The 23,520-nt window shown below is 42.8% G+C and overlaps 1 protein-coding gene across 4 annotated transcripts in view; it reads right to left on the bottom strand.

Annotated features, from left to right (window-relative positions):
• The window catches only part of trpm7 (transient receptor potential cation channel, subfamily M, member 7), a gene marked incomplete at both ends in the record, with an annotated part of 32,962 nt that extends 14,310 nt beyond the window's left edge, over positions 1 to 18,652 (bottom strand). For 2 of the 4 annotated variants that reach the window (XM_079282658.1, XM_079282659.1), the window contains 15 exons: positions 80 to 357; positions 504 to 638; positions 888 to 1,028; positions 1,114 to 1,167; positions 1,259 to 1,393; positions 1,838 to 1,938; positions 4,172 to 4,244; positions 4,564 to 4,687; positions 5,680 to 5,854; positions 6,761 to 6,932; positions 7,131 to 7,255; positions 7,999 to 8,212; positions 8,629 to 8,836; positions 9,504 to 9,542; positions 10,533 to 10,639. In XM_079282658.1, the coding sequence (XP_079138784.1) occupies positions 80 to 357; positions 504 to 638; positions 888 to 1,028; positions 1,114 to 1,167; positions 1,259 to 1,393; positions 1,838 to 1,938; positions 4,172 to 4,244; positions 4,564 to 4,687; positions 5,680 to 5,854; positions 6,761 to 6,932; positions 7,131 to 7,255; positions 7,999 to 8,212; positions 8,629 to 8,836; positions 9,504 to 9,542; positions 10,533 to 10,639 (2,081 nt within the window). Of the gene's footprint in view, positions 1 to 79; positions 358 to 503; positions 639 to 887; positions 1,029 to 1,113; positions 1,168 to 1,258; positions 1,394 to 1,837; positions 1,939 to 4,171; positions 4,245 to 4,563; positions 4,688 to 5,675; positions 5,855 to 6,760; positions 6,933 to 7,130; positions 7,256 to 7,998; positions 8,213 to 8,628; positions 8,837 to 9,503; positions 9,543 to 10,532; positions 10,640 to 18,526 lie in introns of those variants that run through there. The other 2 variants (XM_079282660.1, XM_079282661.1) reach the window with 2 other exon arrangements.
• Between the last annotated feature and the right edge of the window lie 4,868 nt (positions 18,653 to 23,520).

The raw sequence follows: 23,520 nt of genomic DNA, 5'->3' as shown, positions 1-23,520 counted from the left end.
ACAGTTTGTTTAGTCCTCACAAAGAAATGGGACAGTTTTATAGCTACCCGACACGAATCAAAGCCACAGGAAAACCTACTTTGAGTGCTCCTTGAGCTCCTCCGAGGTGTCGTCCACCACGTCGCTCTTCTTGGCCTCGTAGCCCATGGATCGGCAAAGCTTACAGGCCACCAGTGCCTTTGCCATGTTCTCCTCGCCGTGCTGCCAGAAGAAGAGGGACATTTTCTGCCTCTTCATCAGCACCGCCCACACCAGCAGCTCATTGAAAGGGTAGGGAAACCGCCGCGTCTCTGGGTCGTCTATGTCCACAATCTCTTCTTTGCTCCTCTTTTTGTTCTGCTCGATGGAAGATTCAAGCTGGGAGGAGAGGGAAGCAGCGGTGAGAGGAGTAGAGGGAGACTGACTTCAGACAGACAGCGCTTCATCACTAGACCTTTTCATTTTTAGGGACGTGGGATGCGCCAGTCTAAAGGAAGCCCTGTTCCTTTTATTGAAACATTTACCTTAGGTTTGTATGGCTGTGCAGTTTTGATGAAGTGGTTGTGCCTCGTCTTCTCCTTTTTGTCAGCCTGCATGCTAAAAGACTCGTGACTTTTCCTCAAATGAGAACCAGGACCTGCAGTGTGGCGCCCAGACCTCTGTGCAGAACATTAACACATTTTCAGATTGGTTGATTTTACTCTGCCGACTTTTACAACAGTTTCAGGCCTAACATCAGTGATACAATGCATTCAGTGTTACTGTAGATAGTTTAATTTTTCTACTACATACACACGGCATTCCAGGTTTTCACTCCAGTGCATCGTACCACTTTAAATAAAGTTAAGACACAGACCAGAGGTTTAAATATCAAACCATAAAAAAGACGTTTTGGACACTTGACTCACCCTATTGTTGCCATGGAGGTTGTTGTAAATGATTCGGAAGCGTTTCCTCGTGTAGTTGCACCTGTAAGTCCCGCCCATCAGGTGCTCAATTACCAGGCCCACATCAATCAACGTGATCTTGTAGTTTGGAGGCAGATGACTCTGCAAGCAGGCACAGTGGTGGTGAATGAACAGACTCTGGTTCAACATCCACTGATGAAAACGTTACTTTGCGGCTGGACTATACCTGTTTAACATCTCTAACCAGGTGGAGGAGAGTTGGGTTGGTGGGAGCTTGTTTCTAAAATTTAAAAGATACAAAAACATTGATGTATATATTGTTTACACACATCTCTGTCACTCGGCGGCTGGTAGGCGTTTCATAACGTTACCGTGTTGTAGAGCTCCTCTAACCGACTGATTGTCAGGAATCGATGCATGCTCACACCGTTTTCTATGAGCAACTTGACAAAATCCACCCTGTCCATCACGAGTGCATCCAGCATTGCTTGCTCCAGAGAGCTCACCTATACACACACACAAAGATAAACATGATGTTGTGAACCATATTTCAACAGCAAATGAGTGTTTATAAAACAAACGCAGTGAGGGGAGAGACCAAAAATATGTCGATTACAAAAAAAAACACAAGCAACATAACTAAATATCATCTATCCTCTTATTCACGCAAAAGCCAGGATCCCCCCCCCCCCCCAAGTTTCAAAATAAACATCAGCACTGAGGGCAGCTTCTAAAGACAATTTTAAGAGAGTTCATGTTACAGTCAAGACAAGCAGTTCATGGCAGGCTGCCCGAGTCCAGTCCCCCGGATCCTCAGACTGCAGATTGTGGTAAGCAAGAGGTTCTCGGGGTCATTTTGGGCAAGTCCAACGATTTGGAGGTAATGCTGAGCGAAATAAACATCCATGAACAAAAACACACACACAAGACAAATAAACACGCATACGTACCAGGAGCTGCTGTCCATACACAAACACGTGATTCTTGGCGATGTCTACCCGGTCCCAGGCCAGAGTCAGGACCAGCTGATCGAAGGCTGATGCGTTTGTGCCTGAAACACACAGGTACAGCCGTGTGTGAACAACACGTACACAAATATTAATTCCCAGGAGAGGAAAAACGTATTAACCGTGTCGTCTAACAGATTAGACAACAAAGTAAATCCTAGTTCAGTCTACTGCTCTCTTCCACACTCATCTGCTTATTGTCCTCTAGGAATCATCTCAATCAAATAATCATAACCACTGGACACAGAATTGATTGTGTGCCTGTCAAACATGAAACTCAGTGGGAATTTGATTGGACTAAAATGACGATATTAAACGCCAGATAACCTGAGCTCTCAGGTAGTCTGTCTGCTTAAAAAATCCACATGTAGAGAAGAGGATGTATTCAGCGATGGCAGTTTCAAACTTCCCATTTAATATCCAGCCTGCTGAATGAATTGAAACACAGTTGAATAGAGTAAGATCTTAAAGCAGCACTCTGTATTCTGTAGCAGGCCTGAGAGCTTTTGTACTCGAGGGTCCTGTTGAGGAAGAGTTACTGTTTCACCACGAGGACTGCGCCTTAGGGAGACAAATATTTGCCTGAGTGGACATTTTCAGTCCGTCTGTTTGTCAGAACCATTGTCTGCAGACTATCCATCAGCTGCTGTCACTCGCAAAGCCTTTGCTTTTGTCTAAAAACACAAGAATTACAAGAATTACTGCGACCCACCTACATTCAGTACAAAACACTTCTTCCAGGTGAACAACTTGCTCCACACTTGAGACAAAGAATGCTTTTGTTCACACAACAGCTTGTCAAAAAAATCATTAAGTGGGAATTCTTTTTTTCCAAATGCATTCATACAAAATATATATATATTAGGGGTGTAACGATACACGTATTGAACAGTTCGGTACGAGGCTCACGGTTCGGTACGCATGACGAACCGAATACGTTTGAATCAAAAAAAAAAAAAAAAAGTGTATATATATATAAATAATTTGGGTATATCTATATTGAAGAGGTCTAGTAGTAGTAACGGCTGTGTAGTAAACAACTGTCAAATCAAATAAAGAAAGTACACATTTAAGTACACAATTATATTTCAACAAATATTAATCTCATTTTTCAAATTTAACTGGATGGATTATAAATAATACATAGAAATACATAAATGTTCTTCTCATTTCAAGTAAAATAACGGCTGGATTAAAAAATAAATTACTGAACCAAATTCATTTTAGCAAAATAATTTTCACTGAATTGCCCTGCAGCTTTAAATTCAGTTCATTCAGGGTGAAGTGAAAAAGCCATAATATTATATTTGTCTCATCTTCTAAAAAGAGAAATTAGTGTTTGACTGGACAGACTCATGTAGGTGAATTCTTCAGAGTCTAATGACTCTGGTCTCTCTGGCCATTTCTCTCTTTTGGAGATCGTCCTATGATTTGACTTTCACGACTCACACCTCAATAAATAGTCCTGCTCTGCTCTCTGTATCCTCGTCTCTCCCCGTGTGTCACGGTGTGTGTACATCTCACTCAAGTCAGGAAACTTGTCAGAATACTCATATTTGATTGGCTGAGCTTCATCACGTGATGTGATTCACAACGCATTGGGGTGTTTTTCCTGCACCGCTGAACAAGTGCCGTAAATGCTGGAATAATTCCGCTGCATAAAAATGCCCTTCAAAATATTTTTTATTTTTATTTTATTTTTTGTTTTTTTTTGTCAGGCAAAGGCCCGCGACCCACTGGAAACGGGTCCGCGACGCACTTTTGGGTCGCGACCCACCAGTTGAGAATCACTGTTCTACTGCACCGAAACGTACCGAACCGTGGCTCCACTGTATCGTACCGAACCGAACCGTGAATTTTGTGAACCGTTACACCCCTAATATATATATATAAATAAATAAAAGTTAAAAAAAGAAAAAAAGTACAAATCCTCTACCGCATAATGACAAAAGGTGAACATTTTTCTCTTCCTCTAATAGAGTGTAGAGAAGAGAAATAGGACTGAGACGTGCAGCTCAGTGACCGGCAGTGTTGGAATAAGGAGGCCCTGTGAATGTGAGCAACATGATCTCCTCAGGAACACAAAGAGAATGGCACACAGGGGGAACGCTGCTCTCAAAGCATATCTTCATCACAATGAAAACATTACAAAGTCCTGAAATCTTTATCTCCCAATGCAAACAACCTCAGCACATGAATAGACTGAATCAATGTTTTCATGTGACTCGGTCCCTTCGTGAAAGAAGTTGAAGGTTCAGAGAGAAGTCATCTACTGACCTTGGAGCAAAGCCCTCAGGATGGCGATGTCGATGTCCTGGTGCTCGTCGGAGCTGATGTGAAACACGGTGATCTGTTTTCCAAGAAACAATATCGCACTTATCAACATGTTCCCACTGGATATCCAGATGTCTCAAGAGTTTGTGATATATCACTGTTTGCAAACTAACAGTGGGACCATCATAGCCGTTCATGCGTCGGTTCTATTCCCTCTTTTTTCTCTCGAAGCTTTTGTGTTTGGTTTCCAGGAATTGTGTTAAATGACTCTGATCTCTGCAAGTTTACCGCTACACTCATTTAAATGGGAGTAAATAACTAAAACCTTAAAAGATAAGAAGAGTATGAAAGCGATTTAAAAAATAAATAAAAATTTTAAAAAAGCATGAATGTACCAATTCTTTGCTTTTCATGCACTCCATCAGAGTCTGGAAGAGGTGGACGGCATCGCTCTGGCTGAAGTTGAAGGTTTTCTTGATGGTGGCGATGATGTCGGTCTCCACTCCAACAGGAAGACTACTGTCGAAGAATTACAGAATAACATGGCTACGGTCACACTGCTCAAACCTTACAGCTTTAAAACACAGGTTGGATTCCACCACAGAGTGATTTGATCTCTGGGGAACACGCTACGAGAAGGTTTTAAACAGTATATACTGCAGCCGTACAATCCCTCTGGGGTTTCCAACGGTTTTATTTGTTCAATGACGCTAGTTTGTACTATGCTAGCTGCCTTTTGCTGTTAACTAACCTTCAAAGGAATGGTTAAACCATAACCTCCTCTGGATCGGTGCATGTTTCCTGTATCTAATCACTACCTTTTTGTTGTTTTTGCACAGCTGGATTGGAGAAACCTGGATTGACAGAACGAATAGAGCTCATAATCACCGTTAAATTAATGAAGATATTGGTCAATTAAGTCTTTGCATGTAAGCTAACAAAAAGATAGATCTTAAATAGGAGCAGCACAGAGATAAGTAGTCAACCTGGATCACTGTTCTGTATAAATCAAACCAAACACAGCAGTAATGTTGGCTGAGGTGGCATTTGCAAGAGGATGAGGGTTTCAAGTTCATGGACAGACGCATTCAAATGAAAGACAAAGTGTGGTCGTGTGTGATTGTCTCATCATTTTGCAGCACTATGTGCAAATTTCATTGGCTAATTAAGCTCGTCAGCAGAGTACTTTGAACTGCATTCTGTCACAAGCTCAACTATTTTCAACTCTCTTGTAACAGACTGGGTTGCGGCTCGGTTGTTCGAAATCCTTCTGGGACAGAAATAGATGGGAGCCACCGACGACGCTGGCATCAGAGGAATTGTAAAACCGTGATCATTCTCTCTGGGTAACTCCTTCCTAATTAATCACGAATCAATACTACTGCTTCTCCATGCATTCCTTTCTTTGCAATCATCGGACCATTTCTATTGCGATTACACAAACACGAAAACGTTTTTTGGAAAGATTGGAATTTCCCCACCCACCCCTGTCCCGTGTGTGCGTGTCCTACCCTCCCTCCTCGGTCTGCTTGTGGACGTAGGCCAAAATGTCAGCAGCACGGCCGGTCCCCTCACACACCACCACTGGGACAGGAGGGCTCTCCTGAAGGTAGTCCAACACGGTCCGGATCACGTTGGGACCCCCTTCTAAGATCAGGGCCACAACGGGAACACCCTGACCAATTCCTACAAGAAGGACGACGAAGAGTGAGCTTAACGTTTCGGTTTGTGTTCGATTATTACTCTCAGCTTCAGTGTTATTCCCTTAATACAGCTCCACCCAACTGACAGTTTAAGAGGTTTAGATGATAATAGCCAGCTCACTGTTATCATCTGGTTTCCACCAGGCAAAGACAAACTGACTTCTTAATGGTTACTTACCGTCATACATAATGTCTAATATAGGACTCAATGATTCCAAATAACCACTCAAAGTTTGGGTTGCTTTCCTGTGATGCGTCTGGAAGTCGTGGTATTCCCACCTCAGTATACACTCCACATATCTGCACTTACAGTATTTTGTAAACCAGATATAACTGCTAATGAATAACATCCAGGAAATGCCGGGGCAAAAGTTAACTATGGTCGAATAATATAATGACCATTCCCACGCTCTATTGTGTCTCATCAATTGTTTTGTTGCTCAGATGTAGGTAAAGGAGGCTGGTGGGTACTCGTGAACCCATTTTCATTCAGATATCTTGAGGTGACCCCGTGAATAAGGGCATTCCAGTTTTTTTCTTGCCAAAACTTTTGCCAAACTTTGGAACATTATTTAGTCCCCTTTCCAACTAGCTTCATATGATGTGATGATCAGCACATTTTTTTACATAACATAGAATTTAAGTTCAAAGCCCCTAAAAACAAAATGATGATAAAAGAATATTCTTCGGGACAAAAATAAACTCAAGTTGGCAAATGTTTTCTGATATGGATTTCAGTTCTTTAATGGATGCAAGGTGTGGCATCTTCACTAGATGGGCACACACACAGTCGTGGGCTCTTCTTCTGAGATAATGCAGTGAGAGCTTTTCTAGATCTAAAGTGATCACTAACGATCTCTTGTTGTAGTGAAGTTACAGTTGTTCTTACGTGCGTGTATTCTTTGGAGGTTGATGTGCTTCTCCAGGTCCCGCCGCAGTTGGACCTCAATGCCGTACTTGCCCACTGTCCCATCATCCACCAGGAGGAAATGGGAATGCAGGTTGTTGAGAACGTTGAGTTTGCTGAGAGGGTTCAGCAACGTCTGATACGGAGCGACAATCTGCAGTGTGGACATGAGAAGGTAGTTCAAGGGAAGTGGATAGGAGAGTTTAGTTTAGAAAGAGAATAAAAAGACTTCCGTTACTTAATAAAACCAATCTGGGACAAAACCCATGCTGTCACGAGTCAAGATTAAATAGATTGAGAGGTTATTAAGTATGTTATAATAACAAAGGGGATTGCAAGAGCTGTTTCTTACGTCTCTGCCAATGAGATCGGTACGGTTTTCAATGACTCCCCAGGGTGCGATCCCGATAGTGCAAATTTTCTTTGATGATCTTGAACAGTGTTCTTTGAGAGCGTCTCCCACATGCTTCGCCACACCTTTAGGAAGGATACATTAAACAATCAATACACGTTCAAGGTTTTATTGCCACTTAACCGGTGGCATACCTCAGTTAAATTCCCCTTAGTACATATATTTGGCAAGTAGAATTTTGCTGCAAGTCTCTGTCAAGTAAAAGTGTGCTAGATGGTGCAGATTCCATTAACCATGCATGTTTAAAGAAACAGCCAAGACACTCAGGCTTCTGTGACCTCAACAAGTGCATTCGTCGGGGTTGTTTGTGAACCACAGTCCTCAGCTAATGGATCTCATGGATTCAGCAGTAATTTGTGATCCAGGAGACCATCCCGACTGGTCAGGCTGCCAGAGGCATTAGGAGTAATCACTGGTCTGGGTAATTGACCCTGTGAGTAATGATTTAAACACTAGGATCAGACCACACCATCTTAACGTCGCGCTGTGGCTGCAGACACACCTCGGCCACGACACACAGCCAAATGACACGCTTAGAGCCCGGTATTACAACTTCTGCTACATCAGCGCATCGCCCTCTGATGGTGTGTGTTTGTGCAGGTTTGAGTACGATATAAGTGTGTGTGAGTGTTCCTTTAAAGAATATGTAAGTGAGCAAGGGGTGGAAAGTAAGAGTTATTTAGCTGCCGTGTTCAATAACAATACTGATTCTTTATTGCACTCGGGCAGGTTAACACTCACACGTTGGCCGTATTATTTTCCCATGACCTAAACGTTTATTTGTTGTGCTTCAGTCGAGACTACAGACCTGTGTTGACCCCTCCGGTGAGGATCCAGGCCCCGGTGGTGACTGCGGCTTTGATGAGGCCCTTGCCCACCACCTGCTTGAGGCGCGGGTGCAGCTCAAAGTTCTGAACTCCTCCATGGACAGAGATGAGGATCTTAGGAAGCTCCATATGCCACTCCTTCAGCATCAGCCGTAGGATGCTGTCCGGCCGCGAGTCGTGGGACAAACGCACATACTGCCCACAGACACAAGACAAGTTCACATGAACACATTAGCCGGGGAAAGCTAGCATGACGAGGTTTGGTTGAATCGCTACTCATCGATTGATCGATTGTGTCAGCACAACATTTTTTGATAATTAATAATAACCAGTAATAAAGACTGGGAATATACTTTTCCCATGATCCCTTTTTCCCCCTCTTTTCTATATTTTGTGTTTGGTGGTTAACAAATGCATATGAACATAATATACAAACAAAATCACATTACCACACGGGGTTAAATGTATGTCAACAGCATTCACAGAGAGTCGCCGCACACCTACATTAAAGAAAACACCTTCAAATACAGCGTAAGACTGTTTCATATCTGTGTCACAGTTATTAGACATGAACGGCTCGCCCTCCAGCAGAGAAGACTTCGCCGTCCTACCTTGGCTCTGTACGAGTGAGACCCTCCCTGGAAATTGATGACACCGTAGGCATCACTGGGGCTCGCCTCTGTGTGTTTCTCCACCGACCACTCCTCCAGCTCGGGCGTGGACAGGTTGGAGTTATCACCCAGCTTCACGTCCGAGTACTTCGTGGCCAAGCTGGCTGTGAAGCCAACGTGCTGCCGCACCAGCCGTCCACAGCAGCATCTTTAAAAAAGGTGAACAGATATAATTTTATATTGATATAATAATAATGTACTTATTAATTTCTATACATTTTTAGCAGCAATGTTGCAGAACACAGCAGATACAACTGAATATTAACAGTAGTACATTTAAAGTGCGTTGTGCATTTATGGCACATTTATAAATCACTGTGCGAAACAGATATTCAAGAGCAGGGAAATGATATTAACTGAAAGTTTTCAAAAAGGAGCTTTCAATCTATCCTGTATGTAGCCACCAAGTACATATTTAAGACCATTTAACATGCGTCACACATCGGATACAATCTGCTGCTGACTGTCAACAGTCGCTGGGTTGAGAGGGGAAGCCTACTATTTTTGACTTTCTCCATCCTTGTTTGAGATTTGGCATTTAAGTATTGAATATGAATGTTTAACCTAAATCTTTCCCTATTATCACCGTTAACTGTATATGCAACATGTGAGAATGCGCTTTCTAGATCAAGCGTTCTAGTTTCCACACCTCCTTTAATTACCTGAGATGAGAATATGAATCCTGACATAAAGTCAGGGGGTAAATCGTTTCCTGCATGTGTTTTCTGGTGTAAAGTAAGTGGTTAGCATCGACTCTCTCCAGCTAATCCTGTGAGGTAACAATGAAAGAAGGCAACAAACAAACAAATACTTACCGGACTAGCTGTTGGCAAATCTGGCATCCTGGAAGGCATCTGGAAGGAATTTAATTTAACATAATTAATCATTGATTTGAATAAATACAAAATGTGGAGTACATTTGACAAAGACAGTTATAACGGCCGGATCTCTCCTAGTGAGACGCAAACTCTCCGCAGACAAAGTTTGAGGACACTATGGAAGGTTATCGGTCAGCTGGGCAGGACGCCCGGTTAGATTGGCCTTTAACCAAGAGAGGGATGTGAAACCTGCCAAACTCTCCCTTCCATCACAGTCACATGCAGGCCTTTGGCCTCATGTTAAACGTCTCCACTAACACCTTTGAATCATCTTTGAGCAGCAGCACGTACTGTAGTTAGCGAAGAAAACCCAGCGGCAAATAATTGATGTAAAAGAAAACACAGAAGTAACCAAGTATCATTGCGAGTGTACAAGAAGAACGTCGGGACTGTGACTTCTGGAAAGTGTAACTTAAAAACAGAAATGTCTTCCACACAAAGAGGGGGTTAAAACAAGCATCACTGCCAGAAACGTCTTTGCCTATTTCTTTATAGCTGGATGCATTTTATACCAGCTGCTGTACCTTTAATTCAACTATTTTGTGTGTGTGCTTCTCATGCACACACATGGTATATTGTGAATGAGTGGCCTGCATGAGAAGTCAATAAGAAGCCTTCTCCATACTAGTTTAACACTGCTTTGTAAGATTAACTTTTTTACTATTTAAAATGAATAATAAGTCAAATTTAACAGGAAACATGAAATGGGAATGAGACTTTATTGAATCCAAATGATTAAATCCAAACTCTCTAAAACAGCTGACAGGTAAGAAGATATGACACACTGCTTCATCACTGGTCTTCCCCCTCACTTACCGCTATAATTACAGTAACAAACATATATATCTAAATTATGTGGAAACAGACTCATTTACTCTTTGGAGAGTAGTGGTTAGGGTTTGGGCCTACTTTAACACACGCCATACAATTACATACGGGCACACTGCAGCGCCTCTGAGCACATACCTGTGGGGGTCCTTTGACACTGGAAGTATGTAGACACATTCCCGCTTGGTGAAAGTGCTTTCTATCCAGGGTTTCTGGGACTGCGAAACAAAGAGAAACAGTTTCATATTGAGAGCAGTGGACTGATGTTCCCTCATTTGTGTTCGCAGCTTTATTACGTTTGCATTTACAGAATACAATCCGATAAGAAAACGGTCGCTTGCTCGTCTGCGTAGCTAGTGAGTGCTCCTACAAAGAGTGCCGACATGATATCCAACGTAGTCTCACAAAGACAAAACAACAAACACGGGGATAAATCAAAAGTGATAAGCTGTCGGTTTTCTCTGAAAATAACAGAACATCCTTCTGAAAGAGGGCTCGTAACCCTTTAATCCAGGATTTAGTCGAGGGAAATCAAACGGATTAGAAGTTTTAAAATGAAAAAATCAAATCAAAACAATAAGGATAACTATAGTCATCAGCTACAGGTGCCTGCCAAATTTCTAAACCACAATACAATAATAGCATTCTGCATCACTATTCCTTTAAAACAAGGATTTATGTCCCAGGAATTTTCAATTAAATGCCTCATGCCTTATTGTTCCCACCGGTACGGCTCAGAGCGATTAGCACCATTAATCCCTCCGAGCACAAAAGAGGGAAACCTGCAAACACCGTCACCTGCTTCCCACCAAAGCGTTTCAACTATTCGTGAAACTCTAAACAACAGTATTGCAACAACCAGGGATGGAAAGGCTGTGAACCAGGCGGCTACCAGCAAGTCAACAATTCCAAATATGTCTAAATTTCAATCATTTCATCTCTCCCGAAAGTCTCTTATTTCTCTGGTGTCAAGAGTCCCGTCCATAGTGGCCCTGGTTCTACGCTGCAGACAACAAATGTTGGTTTTTACGGAAACATCTTAACCAACAGGTCATCCCACCGCTTTGACCAGTCCCACCGAGCCACCGAGCCTGTACCTGGATGTCCTCCTCTTCATCTCTGTGTTTAAGGGCTTTGTACAGAAACATGCCAAGGCTCCTTCATGCATCTCCCGGACAAACCACAGTCGCCACAGCTTCTCCCCCCTGAGCACTGGATCGTCGGCAACAAATCGCTGCACTTCCCTCGACCTCCCGTCTCTCAAAAGAAGATTTCCATACGCGTCTCAAAGTCTACAGCGACGCCGTTACCACACAGATGGACCCGAGTTAAACGCTGAGCGATCAGTGAAAAAGGTGGCAGCCTCCAAACTCCATTCACGGTTAATCTGTAAGAAGCCACTCGGGGGGGACGGATGAATGTGTCTGAGACCAACTAGATATTATACTTTGGTGTGCGGAGAAAGAGACGAGGGAGGCGGGGGTGTGGGAGAGGATTAGTGGAGAGGCCTCAATGATATATACCTAGTTGTCTACTGAGGACACACCACCAACTGTGACTAACGCAGTACACACAAAACCTCTCCCAACAACACGGGCTCCGCACTTCTTTTGAAACTCATTTCCAAAAAGTTTACCCTGTGAACTAAAAGAGACACGGAACCCCAAACGCAGGTTTATACGGAACCGTGTTTTTGTTATTGAGAGAGAGAGTCTTCCCTGTGGAAGAAGGCTGCATCGGGTGTGTCCACACAAAGACATCTTGATAGATGACTCACTTTTCTTCCCACAACAGTGCTGGAGAACATGCATGAGTTGGGAAATGAGTTCAACAAAGTTTGCTTTAATAATGTAAATACTACGCTAAGACAACTACATCGTGAAGAACACCATAGGAAAATGCATGCAGTGATTTGGTATCAAAAACCTTTTGACATTTGGAAGATTTCTGCAAGAATTCAATTTCCAGCAATTTGGTGGCGAGCACAGAAAGCGCAGAAACTCCTTTGTTTATATACACTGTCGCTCAAATGTTTGGGGTCTCCTGTTATGTTGATGTTTTTCTTCTTTCGCTGACTATGAACTTGAGTATTTATATTTAAAATAGCTTTGGCCCCAAAAGAAGAAACCTATGTTTCGTCATGAGGCTGTGATTATCCAACAGGTCATTTTAAACCGTGATGTAAAGTGTTTTTTAAAATGGTCTCACGATGTGAAATGGACGATATGGGGACAAACATCATCATACATGAACACAGTCAGGCTCATTGGCGCAACAAGAGTCTCCGATTTCCAGTCATACACAAGTAATGCAATTCCAGGACTGTTTAGCGACCAGTGTGCAGAAACCATTTTAGAATGCTGTAACAAAACAACAGAAACAATCTGTATCGGACAATATGGATCACAGACAATTGGTATCGGTGTAAAATAAAAAACGTGATCGGGGAATCTCTTAAAGTTATATCTGCTCCTTTTTGTTTCGTTTTTTGTTGTAAGAAATAAAGAGAGATGCTGCACCAGCTGTTGCTCTCCCTGGAGACTACTGGACATCGCTGCGGTAAAGTCAGCAGACACTTACACTTTATATGCTGAAATTCACGGTAAACGCATTTAAACGGCACAGATCGGGAGCGAGCGAAGGACTTTGAAAGTTAGCGGAAACATTAACGTGAGACAACATCCGGTTTCTTCAGACAAACATCCGGTTTTCAGAATAAGATGCCAACAAAGTATGAATTATATTCACATTAAGTATGAAACATGCTACCTGCATCTCGTGAACCAAATATTATTGCACTTTTGTTCATATAGCAGTACTTATAAAATAAAAGTGCGCAATACACTAATACACTACCTTTGAATTCATTATTGAACTTTGCCATAACAATGCGATTAATCGCAAAAAATCCATGCAATGAATCGCGATTAAAGATTTTAATCGTTGCCCAGCACTAGTTCATACATTTTACTCTGTAGCCTACCTAACTTTGTTGTTATTATCACATGCGGCCTTGTAATTGGTCGTTGACTCTTCAGTGGCCCCTTGTTCATCGACTTAGTGACCTAATCAATGTCTGTCCTGCGCTGTGGAAGAATGCTTTCAACGAACACTGGCGGCGTCGTCGTCTGGATCTAACAAAGTGTTAATGAGGCAGATGAAGCACGACTGTGCTCTGCCAACCTGTAACCATGGTACCTGAGAATGTCCTGCAAGAAAAGAAGTGAACACTTCAGAGCTCCTGCCAAAAACACCCCCCCACACACACACACACCCCCCTTGCTCCCTCCCGCTTCCTCTCTGAGCTCCACTTTATGATTACTTTGTTACTGTAGGAAATGTAACCCAGGACCTTTCCATCTCCCTGGGTTCAACAATGTAGGACGCTCAACGTTATGAACTCTGTGTGTGTGTGTGTGTGTGTGTGTGGGGTCGGTCATGTTCATCTGCACAAACATGCGTTCATTGAAGCGAATGTATCGGAGACGCACACATCTGATCACAAACTGATGCTTTAGCTTCCTGCTGTCACCTCCCAGCACACACACAGTCTCCCTCACACGCACACACACAGTCTCTCTCACACGCACACACACAGTCTCTCTCACACGCACACACACAGTCTCTCTCACACGCACACACACAGTCTCTCTCACATGCACACACACACACAGTCTCTCTCACACGCACACACACAGTCTCTCTCACATGCACACACACACAGTCTCTCTCACACGCACACACACACAGTCTCTCTCACACGCACACACACACAGTCTCTCTCACATGCGTGCACACACACACAGTCTCTCTCACACGCACACACACAGTCTCTCTCACACGCACACACACACAGTCTCTCTCTCACACACACACACACAGTCTCTCTCACACGCACACACACAGTCTCTCTCACACGCACACACACACAGTCTCTCTCACATGCGTGCACACACACACACAGTCTCTCTCACACGCACACACACAGTCTCTCTCACACGCACACACACACAGTCTCTCTCTCACACACACACACACAGTCTCTCTCACACGCACACACACAGTCTCTCTCACACGCACACACACACACAGTCTCTCTCACATGCGCGCACACACACACACAGTCTCTCTCACATGCGCGCACACACACAGTCTCTCTCACATGCACACACACAGTCTCTCTCTCACACACACACACACAGTCTCTCTCTCACACACACACACACACACGAAACCTTGCCAGCTGAGCCCTTCCTTCCCCCTCCTCCTCCTTCTTCTTCCCAACAATGTGACGGGGCCGGCTGGTCGACCCATCATTCCTCTGGCCCTGCCTGACGTAATACGGGGTGAGATAACATCTGGCTTGGCCATTCTATTCCCCATTAGAAAGAGTGGCGGATATGGGGTCAGCACTTAAACGTGAGCAGTAGCCAAAGAGAAGATTGGTTCTCAGAGAACCAACAGAAGCTGTTTTTCCTATTTATTTTGAGAAAGTGTAGTTTGCTGCATAAAGGCTTCAAGGAGTTCAAATAGAGGTGTAAGACACTAACTGGTAAAAAGATAATTTAAAGTACAAGTAAAATAAGAGTAGGCCATGGGATTGTGCTTTGCCTTACCATTCTGATGCACATTTGAGATATATATATATATATATATATATATATATATATATATACACACACACACACACACACACACACACACACTATATTTATAAGCATGGGCACAGAACTAGGGCACTCTCTACGCTACAGTGAACTCCTGTCATGAGTTTTTCAAAGCCATAACCATAATTCCTCACCGCTGCTTCTCTTTGCATTGAGTTGCATCACAGGGGAGCTGCAGTTGTGCCGCACAACCCCCCGGAGGTTCTACAAATCTGGATATAGACGCAGACATTATACACTTTGGATTAGTAGATTATTCAATTAGATGATTTTGACAGTCAATTAAGCAATTATTAAGCAAAATAAATCTGCGGTTCCAATTTAGTTTTTTTATGTGAATCTTTGCTGGTTTCTCAGTTTCATAGGACGGTAAATTTAATATCCGACGGTTTGTTGGACAAAATAAGTCAATTGAAGATGTTATCTTAGGTTTTAGTAAATTGAGATGGAAATGTATTATTATTTTCTGGTATAGAGCAAACAGTTAATCGAGAGAGTAACTGGCAGATAGTTAATAGTTTGTTTGGTGTCTACAGAATACAGTCTACAGAAAAGCAAAGTATACCAACATATATGCAGGTCAAGTCGTTCTTGTGCCGGAGCAGGTCTCAAGTCAGGTTTACCCAAACAAACTGGAAGTTAGGACTCAGGTCTATCACGTCTCTGAATACTGACCAGTCACATTGATAACATGGCAGTTGTTCGAACATTTCCTTTCAAAGCCGGTTCAACAGTGTTTGTCAACGGCCCGGGTTGTGTTTCAATGGAACCTTTATTTGACAAAATGGCTGCGCTGTGACTTCATGCAACAAAAAGAAAGAATGAATACTCTGAATGTTGCACACTAATCCTCTAAGGACACAACGTGAAAGTTCTGCTTCAGGTGACCTGGCTCACATCCAAGTCTCAGTTACAGCTCGAGCCATTACAACCAGTCCTAGTAAATGTTTTGATCGTGCCAAGACAGGATCGAAATAGGCCTTTGTAATGGCATCATTAAAAGAGAACATACAGTATATATTAAGGAATGTTAAATGGCGGGAAACAGTTCAATATAACCTTCAGATAAGAAGCAAATTGGTATCAAAGTGTCACGGCTGTAATAAAGACAGGAAAGTCAGCTAATACAGTCATGAGACCAGCTCTCCCCATTGCGCCCCGTAGGCACAGCTCTGAAAGACTACGCAGCATGAGCCGATACCATGCTGGCATGCTACCCCGAGTCTCATAGCTCCAAGCAGCTGTATGACTTAGTAATGTAAAGCATGCGATGGCTATTCCTCTCAACATCTGGATGGTTATGTGAGCCTATGAAAACCCAGGTTATACCCGCAGGAACAGCGCAAAGTTACTGCTTCTAGACCTCTTTGCTTAAATAACAGAGCGAGTGAACAAAATAAAATATCAAACCTCTCCGTGCACATTAAATAATAATAACTGCAACATATTAAACTGGTTTTCCCTCAAGTGTTCTTCTGGTAGTACAAAGCACATGCAAGTCAGCTGAGTGGAAGCAGTGTGTGTGTGTGTGTGGGGGGGGGGAATCAGCTGGGTAACATCTACAGGGGAGCACTCCATTCATAAAATCAACAAACTGAGACTCTGACTCCAGAGCCGCTGGAAAAACTTTATCAGTCATCTTCAAATGGGCTTGTGTTGGATTAGAGCGTGAGATAACAGAGCTCAGAGAGGCATAACTCAGTCACTCCACAGGCTGAAACACGCAAGCAGCTACTGCTACACACAAACAAACACGGTCAGTACACACACACACACACACACACACACACACACACGTACTGCTAGAATCTATTCTGGAGCACCATAAAGTGATGCAAGACCATTTTCAACCAACTCACAGAGCGCCAAAGCCCGAGCCGATGACCAGTTCAACCCGCCACTGTTTCGCAAGAGACTGTGACTTGCAGTAACGAAGCTCTATTACGGATTGATTATTAAGATCAAATCAAGCTGGTCTGCTCTGATGAAGCAGACCAGCATTGATGCATCAGCATTAGTTCATTAGACTGCTCAGAGCAGCAGCACGCAAGTCTCAATCATGTAAGCCAGGGCATGTGACCAGGCCAGCACTGTGGGAAATAACTCAGGTCTGCACTGAGGCAAAAAAAAAGCAACGGCTGCTCTGGCGTCTCAGCTAATAAAAGGATATCGGCTATATATATATATATATATATATATATGTATATATATATATATATATCGCATTACGAAGCTAAGAGATCATCTGTAATACACAGTTGGGCTAAATGATGTTCAATTTGAGAGAAATGAGCAACAAACGTGTGCAGGTGCTTGGCCGTCACAGCCACGTTATACATTTGTTTTACTTTTGTAAACACGGTGAGTTTGTCTTTAGATTCCTGCATAAAAGTGTCAATAACGAAAATAATGTTAGAGACCATTGTGGGCAATGCTGCAGACGAGTGAGCCGGACTGATAGATTTGATGAGGAACCGTTATTTGTCAGGTCTTCCCCCATCTGGTTATTGATTTTCTAGAAAATGTACTTTATTACAACATACATACATACATACATACATACATACCATATAAGGTTTTGCTCACGGCCAGATCGCTCCTAATCTCAATTTAATAGCCAAGCACCAGGTATATTATGATAGTTGATTTCGTCAATAGTGCCTCGTTTTCACACTGTGTAATAACAATAATACTGACTTTGGCTACATGTCACCTCCTCTTTCCAGTCAGCCTGAGCTCCTCCAGAGAAGACTAGACAGGAACTCATTAGTGACAACATGGAGGCCATGCTCGTCCCAAAGAGGAAGAGGAACAGTTATACCAAACAACCACAAACGTTGAGAAAATGTCTGAAGCCTAATAAAACAGTCCACCCTCACCAGACAGCACGCAGTCACCAGTGGGCGTACGGGGGACTTGGCAGTAACTCAAGGCGGCATTGACTTGTTACTGGCAGTGACAGCGTGTCTTGTCCGACATCCGAGACTATCCGGTAGAAATGTGTCTCAAACTAGTGCCAGCTGCTCTGACGTGCACTATGTTGTCCGTTTGTACGAGAGTTTGGAGGAGAGTCTCTGTCTCCGTCGTTTCATGGCAAAGAAACGACGCTACCGGGGAGCTAACAGTTAGTTAGCTTCCGTTACACACCTTAGCATTCAGCGCTCGCGAGCTAGCTATTTAGCCTGCTAACGTCAACGTTACGCCCGTGTGTGGTTGTTTAGGGGTGTTTTTGCAGCTAAGACAGCGTTGTTTACCTCACTGAGAGAGTCACCGTGTTTTAACAGTACAGTCAGGCGAACACGGCAAAATGCCACCGGGATCTCTGATGGGTGTCTGACAGACAGGAGGCAGCATGCATAGGAGAGGGGGGGGGGGGGGACCTGCCACTCAAAACCACCGATCAGTCACGACGGCACATAAAACCCAGAGGAAGGTAGCCCACTGACTAAAGATCGGATCACGTACCATTCTCTTCACCGTTGAGACTCAGGAAGCGCTGCGTGGTGGCTCTTATCCATCTATCGGCGGTGCTCTCTGTTAGCCTTGGAAGGAAAGCCCGGTGGCCGTTGGAGAGATCCGCTTCGGCTGCAGCTCCAGCGGAAGGTTGCTTTTTCATAATTGTGCGACTCCAGACTGACGCGGCGTGACGAGCCGGCTGAGTCAGCCCGCACGCTGTCACGTGGCAGAGGCGGAGCCAGCGGGCCACATGTGCGCTTTGTTTTAGTTCCTAATAGTGACGAACAGCCAGCAAAGAGATACATTGATTAATGTCCCTCGTCCTGTGCCACTGATGACAGGGTGAATGGCTCTAAAATAACAAAGCACAGTTCCCCTTTATGATAAGGTACCCTTACTTAAATACTTATATTAATAATGGCTTTAAATGTAATGGCTTTTTAAAAAATCATACAGAAGTTATTTAGAGAAGAACAACGTTGTGGGTGGCTTTAATCCTCATCCATTTATTTATTTACTTACAACTCTTTAATTCATCAGCAAGACCGCCTCCTATGTACCGTTAATAATAACCCAGTGAGCACTAACCCGGATTTCAACGTTGATTTCTGGTTGAAAAATCGTTGATATGGGGTCTGAACGTCTAAGACGTATTTTAACCGTCTTTTGAACCGGCTAAATTACGGTTACAATATCAACGTGTCACAAAACACCAATTTGTTTTAAAATATTGATGGTTTGTTCAGTTGTAGGTCGAAAGAGACGCGATTTTGGTTCCTTTAAACGTATTTCTCCAAAATCATATTACGCTGTCCGTTCATATGTGGTCTACACCGAGACGTGCTTTCAACGCATTCAATGTCTCATATAAAACGTCGTAAATATGGTACTATAGACTGTGTGCTGTCAACAAAGCTCCCAGGACATCATAATGAGAGCAGAGCACATTATGTCTGTATGTTCACTAAAACACAACTCAGTGTTTGTTTATTTTATATTGACATATATATTACTGTAGACTTTAGAACCTGATAAAAAGTGAGAGAGCCATTAACATGTATTAATATTTACCTAAATTTATAACATGTTATTCAAGCAGATAACAAGACAAGCACATTTTGTTTTGACCTAGTGAACTAAACTTGTTATGAACGGCTTCTAACTGGTATAAAAAGCCTTCATAAATTAACCATTAATATTATATCAGTCACGAATGAGATATTTAGTGTTTGGAATAACGAACGTTCCTACAGAACATGTCATAGCTGTCAGTTAAGTCTTTTTTTCCTCAGGCTTATCATGAAGGACAAACAACTGATTGATTAAAAAAATACAATTACAACAACTGCATCATTTAGAGCGTATCTAATTGAAATATGATGAAGTGGCACAAGGCAAGGCAAGGCAAGTTTATTTGTATAGCACATTTCAACAACAAGGTAATTCAAAGTGCTTCACATCAAACCATTCAAAGCATCAACACATAAGGCAAAAGAAAAGGAGATTTCAAAAACAATTAAAAAACAGTGTAAGAAATAAAATGCAGCAGTAAAATGCAGAAATGCAGGAAATTGATTAATATATTAATTGAATGTGGTTCAATTAAAGGCAGCAGCAAACAGAAAAGTCTTCAATCTTGATTTAAATGAGCTGAGGGTCTCAGCAGACCTGCAGCTTTCTGGGACTTTGTTCCAGATATGAGGAGCAGAAAAACTGAACGCTGCTTCTCCATGTTTAGTTCTGACTCTGGGAACAGAAAGTAGACCGGTCCCAGACGACCTGAGGGGTCGGGATGGTTCATAAGGTAGCAGCAGATCAGAGATGTATTTTGGTCCCAAACCATTCAGTGCTTTGTAAACCAACAGTAGGATTTTAAAGTCAATTCTTTGTTGGACAGGAAGCCAATGCAAAGACCTCAGAACTGGAGTGATGTGATCCACCCTCCTGGTCTTAGTGAGGACTCGAGCTGCAGCGTTCTGAATCGGCTGCAGCTTTCTGACAGACTTTTTACAGAGACCTGTAAACACACCGTTACAGTAGTCCAGTCTGCTGAAGATAAATGCGTGGACAAGTTTTTCCAAATCCTGTTGAGACATAAGTCCTCTAATCCTTGATATATTCTTCAGGTGATAGTAGGCTGATTTTGTAATTGTCTTGATATGGCTGTTCAGGTTGAGGTCTGAATCCATAACTACACCTAGATTTCTGGCTTGGTTTGTGGGTTTCAACATCAGTGACTGAAGCTGAGCGGTGATTTTAAATTGTTCGTCCTTGGTACCAAAAACAATTACTTATGTTTTATCTTTGTTTAATTGAAGAAAATTCTGGCACATCCAGTTGTTGATTTGTTCAATGAAGTTACCCAGCCCTTGTATGGGATTATAGTCCCCTGGTGACATAGTTATGTAGATTTGTGTGTCGTCTGCATAATTATGATAACACACTTTGTTGTTTTCCATAATCTGAGCTAGTGGAAGCATGTAGATGTTGAACAGAAGAGGCCCCAGTATTGAATCTTGGGGAACACCACATGTCATTTTAGTCATCTCTGATGTGTAATCAGCTACAGACACAAAGTATTCTCGGCCCTTCAAGTAGGATTCAAACCAGTTAAGTGCTGTGCCAGAGAGTCTTTCTAGGAGTATGGCATGGTCGACCGTGTCGAATGCAGCACTGAGATCCAGTAACACTAAGACTGAACTTCTGCCATTGTCTATGTTTAAGTGGATGTCGTTGAAAACCTTAACAAGAGCAGTTTCAGTTCTGTCGTGCTGTCGAAAGCCTGACTGGAAAACATCAAAGCAGTTAATTACGGCCAAGAAGTCAGTCAGCTGTTGGACAACCGCTTTTTCAATTATTTTACTTAAAAATGGGAGGTTTGATATTGGCCTATAATTTTTCATCGTTGCGGAGTCTAAACTATAGCTTTCTTTAGGAGTGGTTTAATGACGGCAGTTTTTAGGGCTTGTGGGAAGACACCTGAGAGAAGGGATGTGTTTACAATATGTAAGAGATCAGTGGTCATGCAGTTTGAAATATTTTTGAAAAAGTGTGTTGGTAGAATATCCAAGCAGCAGGAGGATGACTTCAGATGTTGTATGATGTCTTCTAGGCTTCTACGGTCGATTGAATGAAATTGTGTCATGATATTTGAATGGATGTTAGATCGGGACAACACATATCCTGTGGTTGATGTGGAGGCACTGACTGCTTGTCTAATTTTCTGAATTTTGTCAGTAAAAAAGGAGGCAAATTGATTGCATGCCCAGGTGGATTGGAGTTCAGCAGCTACCGACACTGGAGGGTTTGTTAGCCTGTCGACGGTAGCAAATAATGCGGGTGTATTGTTCTTGTTTTTGGTTATGATGTCAGAGAAGAATGACTGCCTTGCATTTCTAAGTTCCAAATTATAATTGCGAAGTCTCTCTTCATAGATGTCACAGTGAACCTGGAGATTAGTTTTTCGCCACCTGCGCTCAGCTTTCCGACACTCTCGTTTCTCCATTTTGACCAACGTAGCATTTCTCCAAGGAGATCTTTGCTTACCCGAGACAACCTTCACTTTAGTGGGTGCAATGGCATCAATAATATTTTTAACTTTAAAATTGAAGCCATCTACAAGCTCATTGACTGAGAGGCAAGAGAGGGCTGGTGTGGAGGAGAACTTCTGAATAAATAGTTCACTGGTGTTTTCAGAGATGTAACGCTTTGTCACAAGGAGATTGCACTCTCAAAGAAAACACAGAAATGATCAGAGAGTGCAACATCAGTCACAGCAACCTTGGAAATGTTTACACCTTTGGTGATGATTAGGTCCAGAGTGTACCCCCTGTTGTGGGTGGGTCCTGTCACATGCTGAGTCAGATCATAGTTATCAAGGACACCACATAGTTCTATAGACTCTCTGTCCTGGGGATTATCAACATGGATATTAAAATCACCAACAATAACAACACAGTCAAAATCAATACAGATTACAGACAGCAGTTCAGTAAACTCATCAAAGAAGGTTGCACAGTATTTAGGCGGTCTGTAAATGTTTAGGAATAAAGCTTGATTGGAATTCAGAGCCACATATTCAAAATAACTAAAATGACCAAAGGACATCTGCTTGCATTGAAGAGAATCATTAAATAAAACAGCAACTCCACCTCCTTTCTTATGCGCTCTTGTTTCGCTCATGAAACTGAAGTTGAGAGGTGTTGATTCAATAAGAACAGCTGCACTGTTATCTTGATTTAACCAAGTTTCAGTTAAAAACAAAATGTCCAGTTTGTGCCTAACAATAACATCATTGATTAAAAATGTTTTTCCTGACAGAGACCTGACATTTAATAAAGCTAAGTTTAATGTGGTGAAAGCTTTCTTTGCCCAATTTATTTGGACAGGCTGACGAGGAATGTATGTTAAGTTTGATAAGTTTGCATGTTTACGATTGTTTCTTCGCAGCCTCACCTTTCTTTTTCTATAAACGTGCAGGACATGAATTGAAACGGCTAGCTGCATACAGGGCCCCGACTTTTCCTGGAGAGAGTCATTGGTATCATTAGCCCTGTAGTCTGGACCCAGAAGATATCAATTATTTCCGTTATCATGTAGGGGAGACAGAGGATGGTTGTAGAGCCGTCGGGGAGTGTGAAGAGGTGTGTGTTTGGTTCCAGCAGTGACCAGCTCTTTCATGTTGTCAGTGAACTCCAGGTGGGGGGAGGATGGGGAGAGTGTGAGAGAGGATTGCGATCCAAAGTATGGACCCGAAATAGCTGGGGAGGGAGGTAAAGACTCCGTGTCTGGGAAGGGTGGGGAAAGTGGGAGATCGGAGGCGAAGGCGGTCCCTGATGATGAGGATGGAGACTCCTCCTTTTGGCTGTCGTTAGGCGGGGGCATCCTTCCCGTAAGGTCTCCATGGCGATGCTGTGTGGTTATCTCTTGTTTAGACTCCTCTTGTATCTTGTCCTTGGCAGTAGGGACAGACGGGTGACGCAGGGAGAAAAACAGGTTTGAGG

Source organism: Melanostigma gelatinosum, assembly GCF_949748355.1.
Source record: "Melanostigma gelatinosum genome assembly, chromosome: 2".
NCBI lineage: Eukaryota > Metazoa > Chordata > Actinopteri > Perciformes > Zoarcidae > Melanostigma > Melanostigma gelatinosum.
The sequence above is the reverse complement of the archived record's forward strand: the minus strand, read 5'-3'. Positions and strand labels throughout refer to the sequence as shown.